General features: G+C 47.1%; 2 protein-coding genes across 2 annotated transcripts in view; one reads left to right on the top strand and one right to left on the bottom strand.

Annotated features, from left to right (window-relative positions):
- The window catches only part of Commd1 (copper metabolism domain containing 1), an 83,865-nt gene extending 61,534 nt beyond the window's left edge, over positions 1-22,331 (bottom strand). Inside the window, exons 1-2 of the mRNA XM_051164971.1 lie at positions 22,106-22,331; positions 1,005-1,286 (exon numbers count right to left, since the gene is read on the bottom strand). Of these exons, the coding sequence (XP_051020928.1) occupies positions 1,005-1,286; positions 22,106-22,282 (459 nt within the window). The 5' untranslated portion in view covers positions 22,283-22,331. The remainder of the gene's footprint in view (positions 1-1,004; positions 1,287-22,105) is intronic.
- Positions 15,216-16,869, top strand: LOC127205701 (U2 small nuclear ribonucleoprotein auxiliary factor 35 kDa subunit-related protein 1-like). Its single transcript, XM_051164956.1, has one exon. It carries the CDS (start codon positions 15,481-15,483, stop codon positions 16,762-16,764), a length of 1,284 nt encoding a protein of 427 aa, XP_051020913.1. The 5' UTR covers positions 15,216-15,480; the 3' UTR covers positions 16,765-16,869.
- Positions 22,332-22,987: the final 656 nt, after the last annotated feature.

Below are 22,987 nucleotides of genomic sequence, written 5' to 3'. Positions count from 1 at the left end.
AAATAGATGCTGTTGAGTAAAGCAGACAATTTTTGTTCAGAAGTGTGCCCAGGGCCACACTGTGGGAAAGGGTGGCAAGCAGACACAAGACTAGACCAAATCTGCATGGTCTGGTCAGGCAGAAGGCTCTCAGGCCAATGCTTTCCTTTACATAGTTGCCAACAAAAACAAAAGTGACATCTGTTGCTCTAGAGGGAACTGGTTATTCAGAAACAAGAAAAGTGCTGTGCCTGAGAAATTTATTATTTTCTAAAATACAATGCCTTGTAGTACAATCAAATTGTTCACATTACCAAACAACATTTCCCTGGAATTTAAGTTTGCTTATTTATCAGAAAATAAACATGATTTACTTAGTAGTCTGGGTAGTCTCTAATTACCAGTTTCTTTCCCGCCAGGTCATTTACAGTCTAACTTGACAAGCCTATGAGGCAGAAGGGAATGGCTTTCAGAGAAACCCACAGCCTAGGCCCACTGTGGTAATGACTGGACACGCCGAGGGAAAGCCATAAATAGTCAAGATCAAATTGAAAATTATCTGTGAGCTTAACGTCAGAAATGGCACACCTGGTCTTCAGGAACAACACATTAATATGAATAAGATACTAAGACCCATCACCTCCCGTAGCGGAGCGATTACACAGACACGGGATCAGAAGGCCTTGTTCCTGACTGAGCTCAGTCCCTGCTCTCTACTCAGTGTCTCTATCACTGCCTGCAAGACTACAGCGCAGGAGGTAGCATCTACACAATCACAACTGTCCCACTCTGCCCTTCGGAGACAACCGCAGGGCCCTGGAGCTTCTTTTTTTTTTTTTTTTTTTTTTTTTTTTTTTTTAAGAATCTGTCTATAAAAGAGAATATCAAAATTTTCACATGATTCTATCTTTAAAAATGATTCCAGGTTTATCTCTGCAAACCCTGTTGAATGAAAGTAAAATAACCATATGGACTAATAAATAATGAAAACGCAGTTTACAAAGGGAAATTGAAGCTGAACTCACCTGTCCACTTTTCCCAAACTCCAGCTCGATTATGGCCACAGGGGTGTGTATCTGAGCTGACTGCCTTGACTGAGACTTGCCGTCCACTCTCCAGCTCAGGCCCCGAAGCCCGTTATCCCAGCGGCTCTGGGTCATGAGGCTCTCCCGGATTTTTGTCTTATGGCTCTTCCAAAACTTGGAAATGACCGCTGCTTGTTCACTGGTGATGCCACCTTGCTTTTTGGTTTGAGCAGTCAGAAATGCCTCTAACTGGTTGAAATCCATGTCTGCAGATGCAATAGACTACAAAGATAACAGAAAAAGCAACATATTTGAACGTGGTAGATAACCAGACAAAGCTGCCTGGCTACGGAACATGTTTTGATTAAACTTAATCTTTGACTGTGCTTTCAAAAAGGGTCATCAAGTGGTGGTTTGAATAGGAACGGCCCTCAGACTCATGTGTTTGAGTGCTTGACCCACAGGGAATGGCACTAAAGAGGTGTGGGCTTGTTGGAGTAGATGTGGCCTTGTTGGGAGGAAGTGCGTCACTGTAGGGGCGGGCTTTGAAGTCTCCGATGCTCAAGCTCTGCCCAGCATGGCACAGTCTCCTTCTGCTGCCTATGGATCAAGATGTTGACCTCTGGGCTTCGGCACCGTTTCTGCCTGGACACAGCCATGCTTCCCACCATGATGACAATGGACTAACCCTCTAAAACTGTAAGCCAGTCCTAATTAAATGCTTTTCTTTCTTTTTCTTTTCTTTTTTGTTTGTTTGTTTTGTTTTGTTTTGTTTTTTTAGTTTTTTTTTATTTATTCTTGTTACAATCTCAATGGTTATCCCATCCCTTGTATCCTCCCATTCTTCCCTCCCTCCCATTTTCCCATTATTCCCCTCCCCTATGACTGTTCTGAGGGGGATTACCTCCCCCTGTATATGCTCATAGGGTATCAAGTCTCTTCTTGGTTTGTTTTGTTTTTCAAGACAAGTTTTCTCTGTGTAGCTCTGGCTGCCCTTGGACTCACTTTGTAGATCAGGCTGGCCTCAAACTCACAGAGATCCGCCTGCCTCTGCCTCCCGAGTAAATGCTTTTCTTTATAAGAGCTGCCATGGTCGTGGTGACTCTTCATGACAATGAAACAAGTGACAAGAATGAGGATGAGTGGTGACTATAGCACAAATGTAAAAATATCCCCCTTTCAAGTACCAAAATTCTCTATCAATAGCCCGAATATAACTGTAAACATCTACTTTCAGGGGGCTGGAGAGATGGCTCAACGGTTAAGAGCAATGGCTGCTCTTGCCGAGGGCTCAGGTTCGGTTCCCCTGTTCACTCAGCAAGGCAACTCACAGCTGCCCATAGCTCTGGCTGCAGGGCTCTCGTGCCTCTTCTGACATCCACAGGCACCAAGCATGCACACAATGCACAGACATGCACTCGAGCTAAATACTCACACACAGAAAATAAGTCTATTTTTTAAAAATATCCAGCTTTATATGGGGAAATAAAGATTATTCTAAACCGTGAAACAAACAAAAAAATGGCTCTCTGATAAAATCCTACATAGCTCATAGCTCTCTGTCCCGTCACTGGCCTGATGTGCTACAGTGGTACCCTGAGTAAGCGTTGTTAAGTGAATCCATGAACTGTGCCGCCTACCTCAGTCGAGCAGCTCCATGACACTACTACTCTGACACTGTATGCTGCCTTACACTTATGTTTTCAAATGTTCATTGCTGTTGAAGCTAGTTTCTCCACGCTAGCATTCAAGGAAATGCAGTAACTGATTGTGTTGGTCTGATGTTTTACCACCACTGACACAATCAGGAGTCAGCTGAACTGCACCTGAATTGAGAAAATGCCTCCCGCAGGTCGGCCTGAGAGGTAGTTTCTTGACTGATGATGGATGTGGGTGCGGTGGGGAGCTCAGTCCCCGAGGGGCTGTCCTGGGTTGTCTAAGGAAGTAAGCTGGGCAAGCCAGGAGGAGAAGCCAGTACGAGGCACGCCCTGGCCCCCTTCAGTTCACTGGTGGACTGAGGCCTGTGAGCCACATAAACCCTTCCTCCCTGCGTTACTTATGGCCGTGGTGTTTTACCACAGCAAGAGGAGCCACGCGAAGACACAAAATAGACTACCTGCAGAATCGGGTATCTGCAGTTTGCACAAAACTCTACAGTCAAAGATGTTTACATCTGTTACCTTTTTCATAATTTTTTATTGATTCTTTGTGAATTTCATACCATGCACCCCAACCCCACTCATTTCCCAGTCCTTCTGTATCCTCCCTCCACCGTTGTAACCTCCCCCACAAAACAAAACATGTCGCCATGGAAGCTGCAGTGTGCCACGGTGTGTCACACAATGCACCCTTTTGTCCAAACAGCTTTACTTGCAAATGTTCATTGCAATGAATCCTGGTCTGGTTCAGGGCCTCCAGCTTCTTCTCCACGGTCAGCACTGGACTTTGGTTCTCGTGCTCCGGCAGCTCATAGATAAGGTAGACAGATGTTGGGATGGGCCAACTCAAGGCCCTGTATCCGGGCTTGGGTGGTAGCTGAGGTGGTCAACTCTCCCATGGCCACGAACCCAGAGCAGGCTCTCCTGCTGGTCAGGCAGGGCTCAGGCCAGCTCTTGTGCTCTCAGGGGGCCAGCTCTCCCATGCTGCCCGGGCAAGGGTTGGGCAGGCTCTCTGGGAATGCCGAAGTCAGTGAGGGGCAGGATCAGTCTACTGCACCCACACTGTCAAGACCATCACTCTCGTGTGTGCAGGGCGCCACTGTGTGGTAGAAGATCAATATGGCCTCAGGCGGCAGCCCAGACTAGAGATGCCCAGCCCAGACCATGGATGTCCATGTGGCCTTTAGTGTTATACGGCCTGTGGTGGTAACATGGGCCACATACCGACACAGAGGCCTGCTGTGGCAGGACCACAGACCCAGACACGGCCTGCAGCAGCAGCAGCACGGGCTCAGACATCACGATGGCCTCAGGCGGCAGCACAGGCCTCTCTCACACCTGTCCTCATGGCTATCACGTCTCCCCCATCTCTCCACCACATGCTTGCTCAGCATAGTGGTACCTGCTGTGCCTACACCGCCCAGCGCCTGGACATCTGTTACTTCTATTTTTTTTTTAATTTTTTATTAATTCATTCTTGTTACATCTCAATGGTTATCCCATCCCTTGTATCCTCCCATTCTTCCCTCCCTCCCATTTTCCCATTATTCCCCTCCCCTATGACTGTTCCTGAGGGGGATTACCTCCCCCTGTATATGCTCATAGGGTATCAAGTCTCTTCTTGGTAACCTGCTGACCTTCCTCTGAGTGCCACCAGGTCTCCCCCTCCAGGGGACATGGTCAAATGTGAGGCACCAGAGTACATGAGAAAGTCATATCCCACTCTCCACTCAACTGTGGAGACTGTTCTGACCGTTGGCTAGATCTGGGTAGGGGACATCTGTTACTTCCATTGAAACTCATCCATTTTCCACTTCATAGACATGACAGACAAAAAACATTGGCAAGTATTGATCATAGAGACACCACTGGCTTTCCATACAGCGCAATGAACCAGGGTCCTAACTGGGTGGTTGTCGGAAGTGACTATAGAGGTGCAGATACTGGCGTCACCAGCAATAATGAGGTGGTGAAGGATGATACTTTCTACTAACAATGATGCAAAAATGCCATCCCCTGAGGATTAGCTGCGGCGCTTTGTTGTTCATAGCCTTCAGAGACTCATTGTCACTAGCATCTTTTTTTTTTAAGATTTAGTGAGAAATATATGTTGTTAGAACTTAGCTAACTAGTTCAGTTTAACAGCACGCAAGAAAGTTGAGACAGTGGTGTATAGTCAAACCACAGTGTGCCAAAACTCACAGCACTGCCATAGGTACGCAGGCAACAAGGAGCCACCAAAGGCTGGATACGTGGATGCTTATAACGCAAAGCTAAATCTGAACCCTGGAAAGCTAAATCAGAGAGCATACACAGCTGAGGCAAAGTGGGGAACCACTGAAGCCTCCATCCGTAAGTCACTAGGCTCCCTTGGCCACAGAGGCTGCTTGCTGGCAGGAGCGGCAAGCAAATTAGGGGACCCTCTAGTCTGTGAACTGGGAGGCGTCAACGCTCCCCCACGGCAGGAGGAGAAATGGCCTTTGGAGACCACAGTGCTAGAACCATGTGAGGCTGGGTTTGGCCAGCCACGGTCTTCAACATTTTGGCACCAAGTTAAAAGTGGGGGGCAGGGAGAGACAGGGGCAGAGATGCATGGAAAACGGAGAAGGGGTGCAAGAGACCCATGAAGGGCAGCAGAGGCGACAGGGCACGCTCAGTACTCACAGCTCTGCTCTCTGATAGTCCCCAGGGTCCTTCAATTGTGTATGCTAGCTCAGAAGCCTTCCAACTACACACCCCGAAAAGTTCTGTTACTTTTCTGTTGCTTTGATAAAACACCAATAGCAAAAGCAACTTATAGAAGGAAAAGTTTGTTTCGGCTAATAGTTGTAGAGGGAAAACGGTCTGTCACGACAGGGAGACATCAGCAGGGCCAGGAGGCTGGAAGACAATGACTCATCTCTAAGTACAAGGCAGAGAGAGTGAACCAGAAGTGGGGCAAAGCTACCCACTCTCATGGTCCACCTCCTGCAACATGCTCCCTCCAGGAACCCTCCCCAGTAGCACCATCAACTGGGGCTCAAACACCTGAGTCTGGGGGGGGGGGGGACGCTTCTCATTCAAACCACAGCTATTCAGATAATTTATACCATCATCCTGTCAGCTGGACTCACACCAGCAGTGAGAGCAGAAGCGAGCAGAGGCAGGCACTGTGCAGGCAGATAAGGACACGCTGCTTTTGACGTCTCTCTTAATACAAAAATTGTGTGGCGAACATCAAAACTTTCTGATAGGTTATGTTTCACATTACAGTTCAACACACTCACTGCCTTTTTACCAGTCTCTAGCTGTGACTCCCAACAGAAATATTACTCTAGTGCCTCGCCCAGTGGCTCACATAGCGCCTCGCCCAGTGGCTCACATAGCGCCTCGCCCAGTGGCTCACGGCTACAATCCTAGCACTCAGGAGGTAGAAGGCAGGAGAATAGCTGAGAGTAAATCCGACCTGTGTGTACAACGTGTTCTAGGGCAGCTAGAGCTACCTGGCAAGTCCCCAGAGGAAGGGAGAATTACTGTGCACACTGCACTACAGCTAATTAAATATTTCTATTAGCATCTTGCTTTACAACACAGAAGCGCTGTTATCATTTTCCTCATCATTCCAAGAGAGGTCTACTTTGAGATGTATGTGGGGATGCGCACCTGTAAAAACAGCCCCTGTGAGCAGCAGCAGGACCGCCATTCTCAGCTGTACACTGAGTTCCAAGACAGCATGTCCTTTAAAAACAAACAAATGGGGCTGGAGAGATGCTCAGTGGTTAAAGAGCACTGGCTGCTCTTCCGGAGGTTCTGAATTCAATTCCCAGGAACCACCTGGTGGCTCCCAACTATCTATAATGAGATCTGGTGCCCTCTTCTGGCCTGCAGGCATACATGCAGGCAGAACACTGTACATAATAAGTAAATAAATATTTAAAAACAAACAAAAATACTATTTTTTTTTTTTTTTTTTGGTTTGGTTTAGTTTGGTTTTTCGAGACAGGGTTTCTCTGTATACTTTTGGCTATCCTGGACTCGCTCTGTAGCGGGCAGTGCCCACCTGACACAACATGCCTGTTTATAATTACTAGAGTCTAGAAATTGACTTTGTTTACATGAGAAAGACTTGTGAATGGTTTTAGCAAACACTAAATTTCTAAGGGATGAGATGAAAATAGCTTGTGCTTTGGTTAAGTTTCCACTTTGTAAACAGGAGGTTGAGCATATGGAAGAAGCACTGCTGAGTTTAACATAGATGAGCAGCCAATACAGCACAGCTGCACATTAACTGCATTTGTTCCTATATGTTCACAGTGATTCCACACACTGGTGCAAACATAAGCATATACATACAAAACTGCTTGAATAGTTACTTCCTAAAACATCTCAAATTACTTTGGTTTCCTTTATTTTCATTTATATTTATATCAGGCTGGTTTGCTTAAAAATATAAACTATATATATTGTGTGTGTGTGTATACGTGCGTGTGTATGTATACGTGTGACAGGAGTGGTCACGCCTGTTTATGCAATTACACGTGAGGCCAGAGGTCAACGTCAGGAGTCTTCCTTATTCACTCTCCAGTCTCTCATTAACCCTAGAGCTCCCTGACTTGAACAGACTTGGCTAGCCACCGTGCGCCCAGAGTCTGCATGCCAGCACCACTTGCACACTTGCACACCGGAGTTACCAATGCATGCTGCATGCCTGCTTGTTACACAGATGCTGGGAAACTCAGCTCCTCACGCTGGAAGATCAGGTACTTTACAACTGAGCCATCATAGCTGGGTGCAGAGGCACACACCTGTGATCCCAGCACTCGGGAGGCAGAGGCAGGCGGATCGCTGTGAGTTCGAGGCCAGCCTGGTCTACAAAGTGAGTCCAGGACAGCCAAGGCTACACAGGGAAACCCTGCCTGGGAAAACAAAACAACTGGGCCTTCTTCTTCCTCCTCTTCTTCTTCTTCTTCTTTTGGTTTTTCGAGACAGGGTTTCTCTGTGTAGCCTTGGTTGTCCTGGACTCACACAGTGATCCACCTGCCTCTGCCTCCTGAGAGCTGGGATTACAGACACCCACGCCCGGCTCAGAGCCATCTTTTTATGTAAGCCATATAGTCAGATAAGAAGCTGCTGTAAGGACATGAGTGGAGTCTTAGGGAAATGCCTAGCATAAAAAGTACACAGATCCAGGACTACAAGAGAAACTCTGTCTACACACACACACACACACACACACACACACACACACACACACACACGAGAAGAAAAAGAAGACAAAAAGGAAACTGAGTTCAAGGTCAGCCTGGCCTACAAAGAGATCCAGGTCAGCCAAGGCTATACAGAGAAACCTTCTCTCAGGGGAAAAAAAAGTAAACAGGGCCTGGAGAAAAAGCTCAGAGGACCCAGAGTTCGATTCCTAGCACCACGTGGCAGCTCACATCTGTCTGTGACTCCAGTCTCAGGGCATGCAATGTCTTCTTCTGGCCTTCCAGGGCATGAGGCATGCAAGTGCTGCACAGACATTACACGCAGACAAAACAGGAATAATAATAATAATAATAATAATAATAATATAATAATAATAATAATAATAATAATAATTATTATTATTATTATTATTATTATTATTATTATTATTATTATTATTATTATTATTTGAAGTGAACACAGACATGGGCTCAGAGCTACTGAGCACCACGCGGCTCACCCAGCCAGGCCCTGGCAGATCTTCAGTTCTTACCTGACGGCTTTCTGTCTCCCACACTGAACCCACACAGCACTGACCTGTTTGTGAGCCCCATAGCTGCATCCCCAAGGCAGCTTCTTCCCATGTGCCTCTGTGTTACTGCGCCTGCTGGATGTCCTTCCATCACCGCCTCCGCTCATTCGCGTCTTTCTGTTCATTCAGGACTCTGTTCAAACATGTCTTCCCTGGGGTCTTCCTCCCTGATAAGGCAATTGCCCATCAACTCTCCAAATGCCTTACTCTCCCTATCACTGCACTTACCTCAGTAGAATGAAACGATCTGTTTACAAGCTCTTTTCCCCACCCAAAGATTCTAATCTTTGAGACTGTTTACATATATACTGCATCTAACACAGTTCTCTGATACACGGTCCCAATTCTAACAGGCACCCATGTCTGAATGAAAGGTACCAGAATCCCTCAAGCTGTAAATCTCACAGATTTATTAAATTTAAAATAAAACACAAATGCCAGGCAGTGGTGGCACACGCCTTTAATCCCAGCACTCGGGAGGCAGAGGCAGGAGGATTGCTGTGAGTTCAAGGCCAGCCTGGTCTACAAAGTGACTCTAGGACAGCCAAGGCTACACAGAGAAACCTTGTCTCAAAAAACCAAAAAGAAATAAAATAAAATAAAACACAAACTCATATAAAAATGTCTAACTATGCCTCTGAGACATATATGCATAGATAAGAAAACCTTTGGGGTCTAAGACTATACAAAGTGTCCTTTAACAAGACAACAAAGGCACAATTCAAAAAGAAAAACTGATATATTTGCACTCATCAGAATAAACGTTTTCTCTGAGGAAGGACCGCATTTGCTTTAGCAGCATATATACAAAATCTGGAAGAAAATAATAAATAAATACATCTTTCAAAAAAAAAAAACTGGAAGAAAGGATGAGTGAGCAGTTAAGACACAACAAAGGCCTAGTGTCCAGCATGTAAAAGCTAAAGCTTTCCAAATTCAGTAGGGGCAGGCAAGACGGTTCAGTGGGTCAGGGTAATTGGGGCACACGCCTGGTAACCTGAGTTTCATCCTCAGAACCCACACAAAAGAGAGAACAAACTCCACAAAGCTGCTTTCTGACCTCAACAGGCATGCTGTGACATGTACACACATCATGCTCACATAATGTATGTATAGATAGGTAGACAGACAGATAGATAGCTAAATTTTCAACTGTGTTTTGTGTGTTATGGGTGTTTTGTTTGCACGTGTCTCTGTGCACCACATGCATGCTGTACCCATCAGAGGCCAGAAGAGGGCAGCACATTGCCTGGAGCTACCATTACAGCTAGTTTGTACATCTCCGTGTGGGGATGCTAGGGATCCAACTTGAGTTCTCTGGAACGCTGCTCCTAACTACTGAGCCATCACTCCAACCCAACTTTATAATTATCAAAAAAAAAAAAAAAAAAATACAGTCCTATTAGAAAATGAACAAAAGACATAAGAGAGATTTCACTACAAGAACACATATAAATGGTAAATAATACATGAAAAATGTTTTCCATCATTAGCTATTAGAGAAATGTGTATTAAAACTACTACGGGCTATCACCACTTACCTATAAAATAGCCAAAATTAAAGTACAATGGCAAGACTAAATGCTGGGAAGAATTTGAATCACTCACACACTGCTGGTGGGGACGGAGAATGGTACATCCACACAGGACAGCTTGACAATTCATTTAGAAACAAAAATTATAATTACCAAATGACTCAGCAATTGTACTCTTGTGACATTTAGTCCACAGAAATGAGGACTCACAACAACATGTAGCTTATACATAAATATTTTTGGTCGTTTTTCTTATAATAACCCTAAACTAGAAACAAACCAGAGTATTGTACAAAGGAATGGCTAATAAGTTATATACGTATTATACTGGCTAGTTTTATGCCAACTTGACACAAGCTAGAGTCATTTCGAGAAAGGGAGCCTCAATTTAAAAAATGCCCCCGCAGATTGGTTTGTTGGCAAGCTTATGGGCAATTCTTTTGAATGATGATTGATGGGCCCCGCCCACTCTGGCAGGGCCACTCCTAGGCTGGTGGTCCTGGGACGTATAAAAAAGCGTCTGAGCCAGCAATAAGGAAAACTAGTAATGAGCATTCCTCGCTGGCTTCTTTGTCACTTCCTGCCTTGACTCCCTGCCCTGAGTCCCCTGCAATGTGGGCCATAAAGTGTAAGTTGAAAGAAACCCTTCCTCCCCGGTTTGGTTTTAGTCTCGGTGTTTCTCACAGCAATAGTAACCGTAACTAAGGTAATGAGCATTAATGACCTGTCAAACACTTATAACTTTGCACAATTACTATACACTAATAATAAAGAAATGTTTCAAAAGTGTGGTGTTTGCCTAACATGCACATAAGCCTGGATTCAAGACTCAGCACCAGGTTAAGGCAGGGTGGGGTGGTGGCAGTGCCTGCCTGTGACCACAGTCCTCAGAGGCAGAGGCAAAAGGTTCGGAACCTCAGGCTCCCCTTCAGCCACATTAGTGATCTCATGACCAGCAAGGGATACCTACAACCCTGTCTCAAAAAGAAAAGAAACCAAAAAGAGCCAAGAGTGCGGCTCTGTGGCCGAGCACAGGCTTGGCACTGTGAGGCCTGGGTTCAAATCCCTATGAGGGAATAAGAGAGGGGAGGGAGTGGAGCCCTGTCAGGTCTTTTTAGACTTGCAAATTTAGGTTCTGATTCTTCAGTATGGTGTACAAGGTCTGTAAGATGAAGGCCTCGTCTTTTCTGCTTCTCTGTGCCCTCCACACTTGTCCCCTTCTCCTGCTCACTCTTCTTCCTTCCTGTACTGAAGGCTTTTTGTCTCTGGATAGAACTAGCCGTTCTATCCGGATCCTATGGGCCTCTGCCTAGAAAAGCCTTGCTCCTCTTCCTTCGTCCCCACACTGCGCTGATGCCACTTAGTCCATGCCTCTACACAGATCTTATTTTAGCTTGGTATAGAATCCCAAATCCTATAATCCCAGCACCCAAGACATTGAGGCGGGAGGATTGGGAGTTCAAGGCCAGCCTGGGCTGTATAAGACTCTGTCTTACTAAAGCAAAACAGATGTAAATCTTACTTTACATAGGGTACCTTCCCTGAACCTTCACACCTGGGTCAGGGGTTTCTTTCCAGACTTTACAGTAAATTAGTACAGGGTAGCTGCCAGGCCTACCCAGACCTTGCTATAAAATGCAAATGTTCTAGAAGCGTAAGGACCCAGTGTCAGATGTAGTGAGCGGTGCACACCTTTGACCCCAGAACTCAGGAGGCAGAGGCAGGTCTTGGAGTTCGATGCCAGCCTGGTCTACTGTTGGGGTGACCTTCCTTACATTTAGAAGCTGTGCCTCAGTATTTTTTGTTTGGTTGGGTTTTGTTTTTGTTTTTTGGGGGTATTTTGTTGTTGGTGGTGATTTGGTTTGGTTTGGTTTTTGGTTTTTGAAGACAGGGTTTCTCTGTGTGACAGCCCTGGCTGTCCTAGACTCACTTTGTAGACCAGGCTGGCCTCAAACTCACAGAGATCCACCTGCCTCTGCCTCCCGAGTGCTGGGATTAAAGGTGCGTGCCACCACCGCCCGGTTCACCCCTGTGTTGTTTTTTTGCTGTTGGTTTTGTTTTTCGAGACAGGGTTTCTCTGTGTAGCCTTGGCTGTCCTAGACTCACTTTGTAGACCAGGCTGGCCTCGAACTCACAGTGATCCACCTGCCTCTGCCTCCCGAGTGCTGGGATTAAAGGCGTGCGCCACCATACCTAGCTCACCCTGTGTTTTTAATTACTGATTCTGTGCCAGCAGAGAGCTAAGTGCTGGCAGGATTTGGGTACTGTCATTTCTACGGCCCATCACCAGGGCTGTAGAAATTTGTGTGTGTTCCAGAAGATGAAGTCTGGCAGCCCCCATTTCCCAAAAGTAACACTATGAGATGGATTGGGAATTGTCTTGCTGCTAATCGGTTCAGACTGGAATATGGTTTTTTGTATACTAAAGAGCTGGCAGCCCAGGGCTGGGCCAGGAAGTGCAGGGGCGGGACTTCCAGGCAGAGAGCTAAACCCACTGGATACTTAGAGACATGGAAGATACCAGAAGTGAGACAGAGAGAGCTGGAATCAGGCAGGAAGAACCACATAGGAAGATTGGGATGACAGAGACGTTAGGAAAATGTAGATGAGCTGGCAGAAAGACTGCCCCAGCTGAAAGCCAACATATTTAAACCACAAGAGCAAAAGCCCTGCAACGGTCTATAGAGTAAGTTCCAGAACAGCCAAGGCTACACTGAACAACCCTGTCTGGAAAGACATAAAACAAGAGAGGGTGAGGACTCTGCCCCAATTTTTACGCACGTGCAGGCCAGGTGGGGGCGCATGCCTTCAATTCCAGCACTCAGGGTGCAGGGACAGGCAGATCTCCAAGCCAGCCTGGGCTAAAGACAGTTCCAGGACAGCCAGGATTACACAAGAAATCCTGTCTCGAAAAAGAAAACAAACAAAAAAGAAAGAGAAGAGGAAGAAAAGAAAAAAGAACAGTAGATAGCAACCTCGCAGTTCTTTTTATTGAATTTCACAAAGTCCAATCTCGCAGTTTTTTGGTTTTTTGTTAAAGATTTATTTATTACACATACAGTGTTCTGCTTGCATGTACACCTGCACACCGGAAGAGGGCACCAGATCTCATTACAGATGATTGTGAGCCACCATGTGGGTGCTGGGAATTGAACTCAGGACCTCTGGAAGAGCAGGCAGTGCTCTTAACCGCTGAGCCATCTCTCCAGCCCCAATCTCACAGTTCTTAACTACCCAAAGTCTCCATTTCAATCTCTAATCTGGGGTCTCTTTATCCTGCAGCATGCCCTCTTACACTGACTGAGTTAGGCGTGCATGCTGAGATGAACACAGTCGAAAGCTGCTGGCCACTGAGGAACACTGGTCCCCAAGGCCTGCCCAGCCTGCTTTCTTACCCAGCCTGGGCCCACCTGCCCAGGGTGGCACTGCCCACACTCCTCCAGGCCTCCCCACAGCAGTCATTAACCAGACTGCCTACTGGCCGATGCGACTGAGGTATTTTCTCAGTTGAAGTTCCTTTTCCCAGACGACTCTAGCTTGTGTTAAGTTGACAAAACCACCAGCCAGGCCACTGCCACGGTGTGTGAGAGCTCTTATCTGTTTTGTTGCTGCTGCTGCTTTCGAAGAGTCTCACTATGTACCTCAGACTGCCTTAAACTTCTTTTTTATTCATGTTTAAATGTCTGTGCTGGTGGAGGTTCTATGGATTAACTCAGGCCTCAGGTCAGCAAGCTTCGTAGCAAATGCCTTTCTTGCTTTGCCATCTTGCTGGTCCTGGTGTTTGTTTTTGTTTTGTTTTGTTTTGTTTTCCCTCTAGACAGGGTTTCTCTGTGCAGCCTTTGCTCTCCTTGACTGGTCTAGGCTGGCCTCGAACTCACAGAGATCCACCCACCTCTGCCTCCCAAGTGCTGGGATTACAGGCAAGTGCCACCATGCCTGGCTCCTGATAGTGTTCTTTGAAACTCAGAGTTTCGTGTATCACAGGATGACCTTGAACTTACTATGAAGCCAAACATGACCTTGAAACAAGAGCTTCTAACCACTGTATTAAGAGTTAACAACAACAAAAGCTCAAATTAAAAAAAAAAAAAGTTAACCATCTCTCCAGTCCCACTGAAACAAGTTATTTTAAAAATAATTTTTTTAATTTCAAAATGTCAAGCCAAATGTTTAGATTTCTTGTTGTACATAAAATTATTATTAAAATAGCCAGCAAAAGCATGTTTTCAACTAGAACATTCCAGAAAAAGAATTTAAACATGTTTGTGGATTCCTGCACCATGTTAGCAAACCAATATTCTACTGCCACCTACAGTAGAAAAATAAAATTACAGCTTATAGATAAAACCGAAAAGAATGCCCTCTTGTATTTATCGGCCCATTTTTTGGGCCCACAGTTCAAGATGTTGTGTCATGCCAACTCTCAAGAGACATATGCAAGAGTCACTGAAAATTCAAATCCTACCTGAGCTACCCAGTGAGCCCAGGGCCACCCTGCACTCGGGAGGCAGAGGCAGGCAGATCACTTGTGAGTTCAAGGTCAGCCTGGTCTACAAAGTGAGTCCAGGACAGCCAAGGATAAACAGAGAAACTCTGCCTCGAAAAAACCAAAAAACACATTTCAGACTTTTCACAAGCGTGACGAGCTGGGGCCCACGAGATGGCTTTGCTTGTAAAGCCTCTGCCGAACAAACATGAAAATGTTCTATCCCCAGCACCCACATGCAAGAGCCCGGGAGGCTCCGTGGCACTACCTTGTGTTCTCACCACTGGGGGGCGACAAAGCTCAGGCAATGTGCAAGCCTGTCTACTGCAGATAACCGAAAGCCGCGGATAAATTGATTCAGGCAATGCGCAAGACTGTCCTACTGCGGGTAACCCGGAAAAACGCGGATAAATTGACCCAGGCAATGCGCAAGACTGTCCTTACTGAGGATAACCCGGGGAAACGCGGCTAAATTGTCTCAGGCAATGCGCAAGCCTGTCCTACTGCCGATAACCCGGGAAAACGCGGCTAAATTGTCTCAGGCAATGCGCAAGCCTGTCCTACTGCCGATAGCCCGGGAAAACGCGGATAAACGGGTAACTGCGTAGACCTGCCAGACAAGTTTGTTCCAACGCAAAGACTGGCCTTTAGCCAGCAGCGGTGGCGTCTGCCTGTAACCCCAGCATTCGGGAAGGAAGATCACTGCGAGTTCGAGGCCAGGCTGGTCTACAAAGTGAGTCTAAGACAGAGAAACCCTGTCTCGGTCGGGGGAGCGGTGCGCCCCCCTCCCTTTGACTTAGCGAATGCGCATGCACGACTGCTGGTTGGTGTCCTGCGTTGCCGCCACCATCGTGACTTAGCTGGTTCAACTTTTCTAGGCTGGTGGGGAAAGAAACCCAGCTAAGATGCACGGTGCCCGCTTGTAACTGTTGTTTACCATTAAATAGGAGAATTTGGTGGTGGGCGAGATTTTCAATCCACATTGCGAGAAAGAGAAGATATCGCGATACCTAGGAAGGGGCTCGTGCTCTGAGGAGAGATGGCGACCCAGGAGCCGGTGTCTCCCAAGAAACTCAGCCACAAGAAATACAGGGCCGCCCTGAGGAAAGAGAAACGCAAGAAACGGCGCCAGGATATGGCTCGGATGAGAGATCTCGAAGCCCCACCAGAGGAGGAGGACGACGACGTTTCTAGTAATGAACTTACAGAGACGTTAATGGAGATGGAGCGGCAAAAATTACATGAGGAGTGGCTGCTGAGGGAGGAGAGGGCGCAAGAAGAATTCAGAATAAAGAAGGAAAAGGAGGAGGCCGCTAGGAAACAGAAGGAAGAGCAGGAGAGACAGATAAAGTGTGAATGGGAGGAGGAACAGAAAAAAAGGAGAGACGAGGAGGCGCAAAAGCTACAGGAGAAGAGGGAAAGAGAGCAGGCGCTGCAGAAGATGCTGGACCAGGCTGAGAATGATGGCTCGTGGCAAAACCCAGAACCACCCGAGGATTTAAGACTGGAGAAATACCGAGCCACTTGCCCGTTCTATATTAAAACGGGAGCCTGCAGATTCGGTAACAGATGTTCACGGAGACACAATTTCCCCACGTCAAGTCGCACCCTTCTCGTGAAAAGCATGTTTACCACCTTCGGAATGGAACAGTGCAGAAGGGATGACTATGACTCGGACGCAAACCTGGAGTACAGCGAGGAGGAGACCTATCAGCAGTTCCTGGACTTCTATCTCGATGTCCTGCCCGAGTTCAAGAGCGTGGGGAAAGTGGTCCAGTTTAAGGTGAGCTGCAACCTGGAGCCTCACCTGCGGGGCAATGTGTATGTGCAGTACCAGTCGGAAGAAGAGTGCCAAGCGGCCCTCTCGCTCTTTAACGGAAGATGGTACGCAGGCCGGCAGCTCCAGTGTGAGCTCTGTCCAGTGACCCGGTGGAAACTTGCAATTTGTGGTTTATTCGAAACGCAGAAGTGTCCAAAAGGAAAGCACTGCAACTTCCTTCATGTGTTCAGAGACCCCGACAATGAATTTAGAGATGCTAACAGAGACATCCACCTCTCTCCGCCTTGGACTGGCTCCTCGGCTAAAACCTCAGACAGGAGGGACAGGAGGGACCACCACGAAGAGCACTATGGCAAGCCAAGAAGCTGCCACCCTGGTCCATACCACTCCTCCAAAAGGACCAGGGAGTCTGAGAGGAGGAGTCCACACAGGTGGAAGAAATCTCACAAACAGGGAGCAAAGGGTCACGAGAGACACAGTTCAAGGCGAGGAAGGGAAGATGGCGGCAGTCCGGGCCCACAGAGCCAGGGCCACAGGACCTGAGCCAGGCCGAGGGAGCATCACTTGGGTCCAAGGCTCTAAGACCGGGCTTGGCAATAGCCAAATACCACTACAGAATAAAAACCTAACACCGTGTCCTTCAGATACCCCGAGATCCTCAAAAGGAAGCTGATTACAAAGGAAAGGCATGGCGACTCAATCTAATTCCCAAACAAGCTACAAAAGCCAGTGGCTTTAACAAAGATAGAGGCAGGTGGTCAGTATTTTATTGTCTTGTACTGTTACAATTCTTGGCATTGTGTTATTGGTGTTATTTTCCATACAGTTTAAACTAGCTTTCATTATGTTGAGTTTTCATGTGATAACTAAATTTACCTTAAACTGTGATGTTTTATTATACTTATTAATATATTCACGTCATCTTTATATCTTGAATCTGAACAACATTTCCAAATATAGATTATATCTATGTTTTACTAGAAAGAACACTTTCTTCAAAAGTACAAAACACTAATGTCCCTTGTTTTATAGACAGGTTCTCACTATATAGCCCTGGCTGGCCTAGAACTTGCTATGTAGACTAGTCTGGCCTTGAACTCACAGAGATCTGCCTGTCAGCTGCTAAGGTTAAAAAGAATGTACCAGCCGGGCGTGGTGGCACACGCCTTTAATCCCAGCACTGGGGAGGCAGAAGCAGATGGGTCATTGTGAGTTCAAGGCCAGCCTGGTCTACAAAGCACGTCCAGGCCAGCCAAGGCTGAACAGAGAAACCCTGTCTCAAAAAAACAAAACAAAACAAAAAAAGTACCACCAGCCCAACCTATTGATAATTTTTTTTAAGGTGTGTGCCTGTGCATGTGTGCATGTGTGTCTGTATCTGCAAATGTGAGAGTGTCCTAACTGCTAGCCATCTTTCCAGCTAGCTACCAAGTAACCAACTTAATTTATACATGTTATTTTCAAATATTAACATTGTGAATTTAAGAGTAGATGCTTGAGGTGAGGTTATCTTTACGTAAATGTTCAAATGTTAAACACTTTAAGCTCTTAAAACCAATTAATACCTGTCACATCCATGGTTATACTGCCAACAGCTGCTAAAAAGAAGCATGTGTGAATTCGGAACCTACATGGTGGCGCAGAAAATTGACTCCTATAATTCTGACCTGCACATGTGCACCATAGCACACAAGCATGCGCGCACACGCATACACGCACACGCACACGCACATATGTATGAATGAACAGGCTGCTTCAGATATCCAAAAGCAGATGAACTGTTTGTTTTTGTGTTTAACTGGTAAACCTAGTGTGCTAATGTCCCAAACAAGGAAAGGGAAGGACTCCATTCCACATAGAAAGGAGTATCCAGTACAAAGGACAGGAAAACAGTGCATAACATTTGGAAACGATGTGCAAGTTAGGAACCTGAAACAGGGTGCACATCACACTGCCAGGTAGTAAGGAACCTGGCCCCTGGGCTCCGGCTTGGATTTAGCTCAGCATTACAAGCTTACCTAGCAAACACAGGATCCTGGGTGTGATCCTCGGCACAACAAAGGAGACTGTTAATGAGCGCCCTCTATGCAGAACATGACTATCTAGGAAAAGACGTGAAGTCTACTACCATGTACAGGTAAGTGTATAGCCTGCTTCAAAACAGGAATGCCGGGCTGGCGAGTTGGCTCAGTGGTTAAGAGCACTGTCTGCTTTTCCAAAGGTCCCGGGTTCAATTCCCGGTACCCACATGGCAGCTCCCAACTGTCTGTAACTCTAAGATCTGACACCCTCACACCAATGCACATAAATTAAATAAAAATATTAAAAAAAAAAAAACAAAAAACAAAAAAAAAAAAAACAGAATGCCAGCAGGATTAAAGGAGTAAATGCTTCACTTCCTGCCTGATGCACAAGCACTCGTTACTATATACTGTCATAGCGTGGCCAAATTGTACTGTTCAACATTTCCTGTATGGATGTGTGATGTACGTGTGCATGCACACATTCATGTGTGTGTATGACATGGGTGCATGTGTGTGACCTGCAGGACTGAGTATATCACAGTGTATACAGAAGTCAGAGGACAATCTCAGGTGTTTGTAGCTGGCCCTGAGCTTCTGGAATTTTCCTGTTTCCCCACACTACATGACTGTTGTTTTTGTTTGTTTATTTTGTTTTAAGACTTGTTTGTTTGTTTGTTTGTTTGCTTATTGAGACAGGGTTTCTCTGTGTAGCTTTGTAGACCAGGCTGGCCTCTAACTCACAGCAATCCACCTGCCTCTGCCTCCCAAGTACTGGGATTAAAAGGCGTGTGCCACCATGCCCGGCTTGTTTTAAGACTTTTTAAAAAAGAATTTCTGTGTACGAGTATTATGCCTGCCTGCATGTATGTCTTGTGTACCTGGTGCCCAAGGAAGCCAGAAGAGGTTGTTGGAGTCCCTGCAATTGGAGTGACAGATGGTTTTGTGCCACCGTTTGGGTGCTTCGAACCAAACCCAGATTTTCTGCCAGAACAAGTGCTCTTAACTGCCGAACCATCTCGCCAGCCCCGACACATCCAGTTTTTATGTGAGTTTTAGGGATTCGAACTCAGGCTCTTTTTTCCTACCCCACGTCTGCTATCCCATAAACCTACCCTTAGAGAAGTCTAGAATAATCACTTTGTTCAAAAGCAGCAAAAGAGCATCTTCAAGAAGCCTGCCGGAAGCTGGGGGCCATGGTGCGCACGCCTTCAATCCCAGCATGCAGAAGGCAGAAACAAGCAGAGTAAGTTCAAGGCCAGCCTGGTCCACACAATGCGACCCTGTCTAAAAAGGGAGGAGGGCCTGGAAAGGGCAGAGTAGCAGTAGCTTTATTGTTACTACTACTACATATATCTTACCGGGGACTCTGAAGGTCTGTGAGGAAGACAGTGGAAACAAAAGGAATATGAAAGATGACTTCCAGAAATGGATGGAAGAGCAGGCCCAGAGCCTGACTGACGAAACAGTGGCTGCATGTCAACAAGGAAAGAGACCTCCAGCTCCATTCTCTGTCCCTTCTGAAGGGGCCAAGATCCCACCCACCCCCAGGTCCTCCTCACTCTGGCATAACACAAGTGCCCAACATGGGAGACCCTCCTTGTGGGATGATGCCTGTGGAACCTACAAATAAGGCCACCCACAGGAGACCACCACGCCAGCTCCCTCCACTTTTTTGAGGGGAGGGGGAACACTACAAAACAGTGTTTCTGTGTGTATCCCTGGCTGTCCTGGAACTCACTTTGTAGACTGGGCTGGCCTTGAACTCACAGAGATCTGCCTGCCTCTGCCTCCTGAGTGCTGGGTTTGAAGGTGTGCGCCACCACGGCCTGGCTCCCTCCCACTTTCTCAGTGGGTCTCCACTGACCCTAGAGTGAACAAACGTGGGTTAGAATGGCTAGCCAGTAAGTTCCAGAACCTCCTGTCTCTGATTCCCCAAGGTTGGGATTACAGGCACCAGGCTCTTTATGTGGGCTCCAAGGGATTGGACCGCAGGCCTTCACACATGCATGGCAAGCACTCAGCCAACTGAGCCATCTCCTCAGCCCAATGCTCTACTCTTCGGAATGGTTTTGTTTGTTTTTGTTTTGTTTTGGGTTTTTTTTTGGGGGGGGGGTGTGGTTTTTTGAACAGGGTTTCTCTTGTAGTCCTGGCTGTACTGAACTCACTTTGTAGACCAGGCTGGCCTCGAACTCCTCAAACTCACAGAGCTCCTCCTGCCTCTACCTCCCAGTGCTGGGATTAAAGGCCTGCGCCACCACGCCGGTCTCACTATGTATGCATTATTTTTACAGTTTTTCTTTTTTTACATGTTGGCTCTAGATGCAGTCCTATGGTTAATTCTGGTCTAAATCCCAATTATTATAGTGGCCATCAGCCACATGTGACCACTTTAACCATTTGACATGTGGCTACTTGGAACTAAATGTTTTACATGTAAAACGCACATCATCTTTTAAAAACTTTGTGAAGGGGCTGGAGAGATGACTCAGCAGTTAAGAGCACTGGCTGCCCTTCCAGACCCAGGTTTGATCCCCAGCACCCACGTGGTAGCTCACCACTGTCTGTAGCATCAGCTCCAGGAATTCCAACACCTTCACACAGACACACATGCAGGCAAAACACCAGTGCTCAGCAAATAAAAATAAGGACTTTGTGAAAGCAGTGCCCTGTGTAGTGCTTACTGAATGATAATACTTTGAATATACTTTAATAGTAATATCTACTAAAAAAAAAAAAAAAAATCACAGGAACCAGCTTGATAGCTCAATCAAGCCCTGGTTCTGATGCTCTGACCCATGAAAAGGCCGGGCACCAGCAGAGCAAATACGAGCAGATCTCTGGAGTTCCTGGCTGGTCTAGCCAGTCCTCCAGGTCCAGAGGCGGAGAGTGATGGTGCAAGGCACCAGGGTAGACAGACCCTTAGCCTTCATATGCATCACACACACACACACAGGTACACATAACACGGTGTGGTGGTAGATGCTTGTAATTCTATCACTTGGGAAGTGGAAGGATCAGGAACTCAGCTACAGACTGAGTTCAAGGCCAGTCTGGGCTACAAGATTCCTATCTGAAAACGGGGATTGGGAGGACAGTGGGGGGTGGGGCGTGGAGAGATGGCTCGGAGATTAAAAGCACTTAAATGCTCTTGCAGAGGACCTGGGTTCTGGGCCACCACAAGATGGCCTATAACCGTTTCAAGCACCAGGCAAGTGTGCAGTGCACTTACATGCAAGGCAGTACCATACTTATATACATAAAATAAAAATAAATCTTTTTAGTTAATATCACCTGTTACGTTTCCCTCTCATAGTTTTCATGACAGTCCCATTTGGTAAACACACTCTTAACCACCAAGACTGCTTTAATGGTGTTTACTCCGGGTAATCAATCTTTTATCTCACCAATCACCTCTTTCTGACGCTCTTCTACACCCCAGGCAAGCTGGCAAGCACACTCTTCATTTTCTCTTTAAACAAGGGTCTCACCAGTTGCTCTGGCTGGCTTGGTTGTACCGGAACCTGCTATGTAGAACAGACTGGCCTCGAACTCACATAGCCCCTCTGCGAGCCTCTGCCTCCCCAGCGCGGAGATGAGGGGCGTGCACCCCACCCCACCCACCCCACCCCCAGGCTGTAACCATCAATCTTACAAAAGTCCAGAACGGAGAAAACTCGAAGCTTACCTATACCACCGACACAGAGACGTCTTAAGGGGAAAAAAAAACCCCAAGGTTTTCACAAGTGTGTGTCCCTAAAGCAAAGGGCGCAACAGCTCCCCAGCTGGGGAGGCGCGCCCGAGGCTGGGGGCGGGTCTGGGGCTGCAAGAAAGGCTGGAGGCGCTGGGCGGAACAACCGTACCTTAAGAATTCCCTTCATCTTCGCCAGGAAGGGGCGGAACTCCTCCGGGGGCACTTCCGGATAGAGTTGGCTGTGTAGCAGCTCCTCGGTGATACCCGCGTGTCCGTGGAAAGCGCTCTGCGCCAGGCCGCTCAGCAGCCCGCTCAGGGACTTGCAGCCCTCCAACTCGCCCGCCATGGTTAGGGAGGGTGCCGCGCCCAGGGGCTGAACTCGGCTCCGCTACGGAGGCCGGGGTGGGCCGGAAAAGCTGTCAAAGACGCCTACGGAGCGCGAAGTCGGCTTCCTCCACTCGGCGATACATGCAGTTCTCGCCTTTGCTCTGCCACAAGCATCCATTACTTCCATCACAGCTAACTCCATTCAGTTTCATTTAGGGTCACTGTGCTTTCGCTGTTTCCTTTTTCACTCCGAAGCACATCCAAAGAAAAGATCGCTTGGTAGAGATAAAGAGCGCCACTGCTGATCTCATTCCAGAGCTTGCAGTTAACTGAACAGTGCCTACTACTCAGATCTAAGCTCTCTAGGCCTTACCTGTAAAGTTTTTGCCGCCCCTACCCCCCACCCCATGTAGCTATGTCCTGAGGACATGATCCTTTTGCTTGCGTTAATACCTTTACGTACGTATCTGCGCATGTTGTCTTTCTAGCCATATAAGTAACTGGTCCAAAGTTCGTTTCTTCCCCCCCACCTTTTTTTTGGGGGGGGGGGGGTCGAGGGTCGGGACAGGGTTTCTCTGTGTTAGTCTTGACTATCCTGGACTCGCATTGTAGACCAGGCTGGCCTCGAACTCAAAACGATCCACCTGCCTCTGCCTCCCGAGTGCTGGGATTAAAGGCGTGCGCCACCCCCGCCTGGGTTTAAAGTAATGCCTTCTTTTTATTC

This window comes from Acomys russatus, chromosome 22 (genome assembly GCF_903995435.1).
Source record: "Acomys russatus chromosome 22, mAcoRus1.1, whole genome shotgun sequence".
NCBI classification, from domain to species: domain Eukaryota; kingdom Metazoa; phylum Chordata; class Mammalia; order Rodentia; family Muridae; genus Acomys; species Acomys russatus.
The sequence above is the reverse complement of the archived record's forward strand: the minus strand, read 5'-3'. Positions and strand labels throughout refer to the sequence as shown.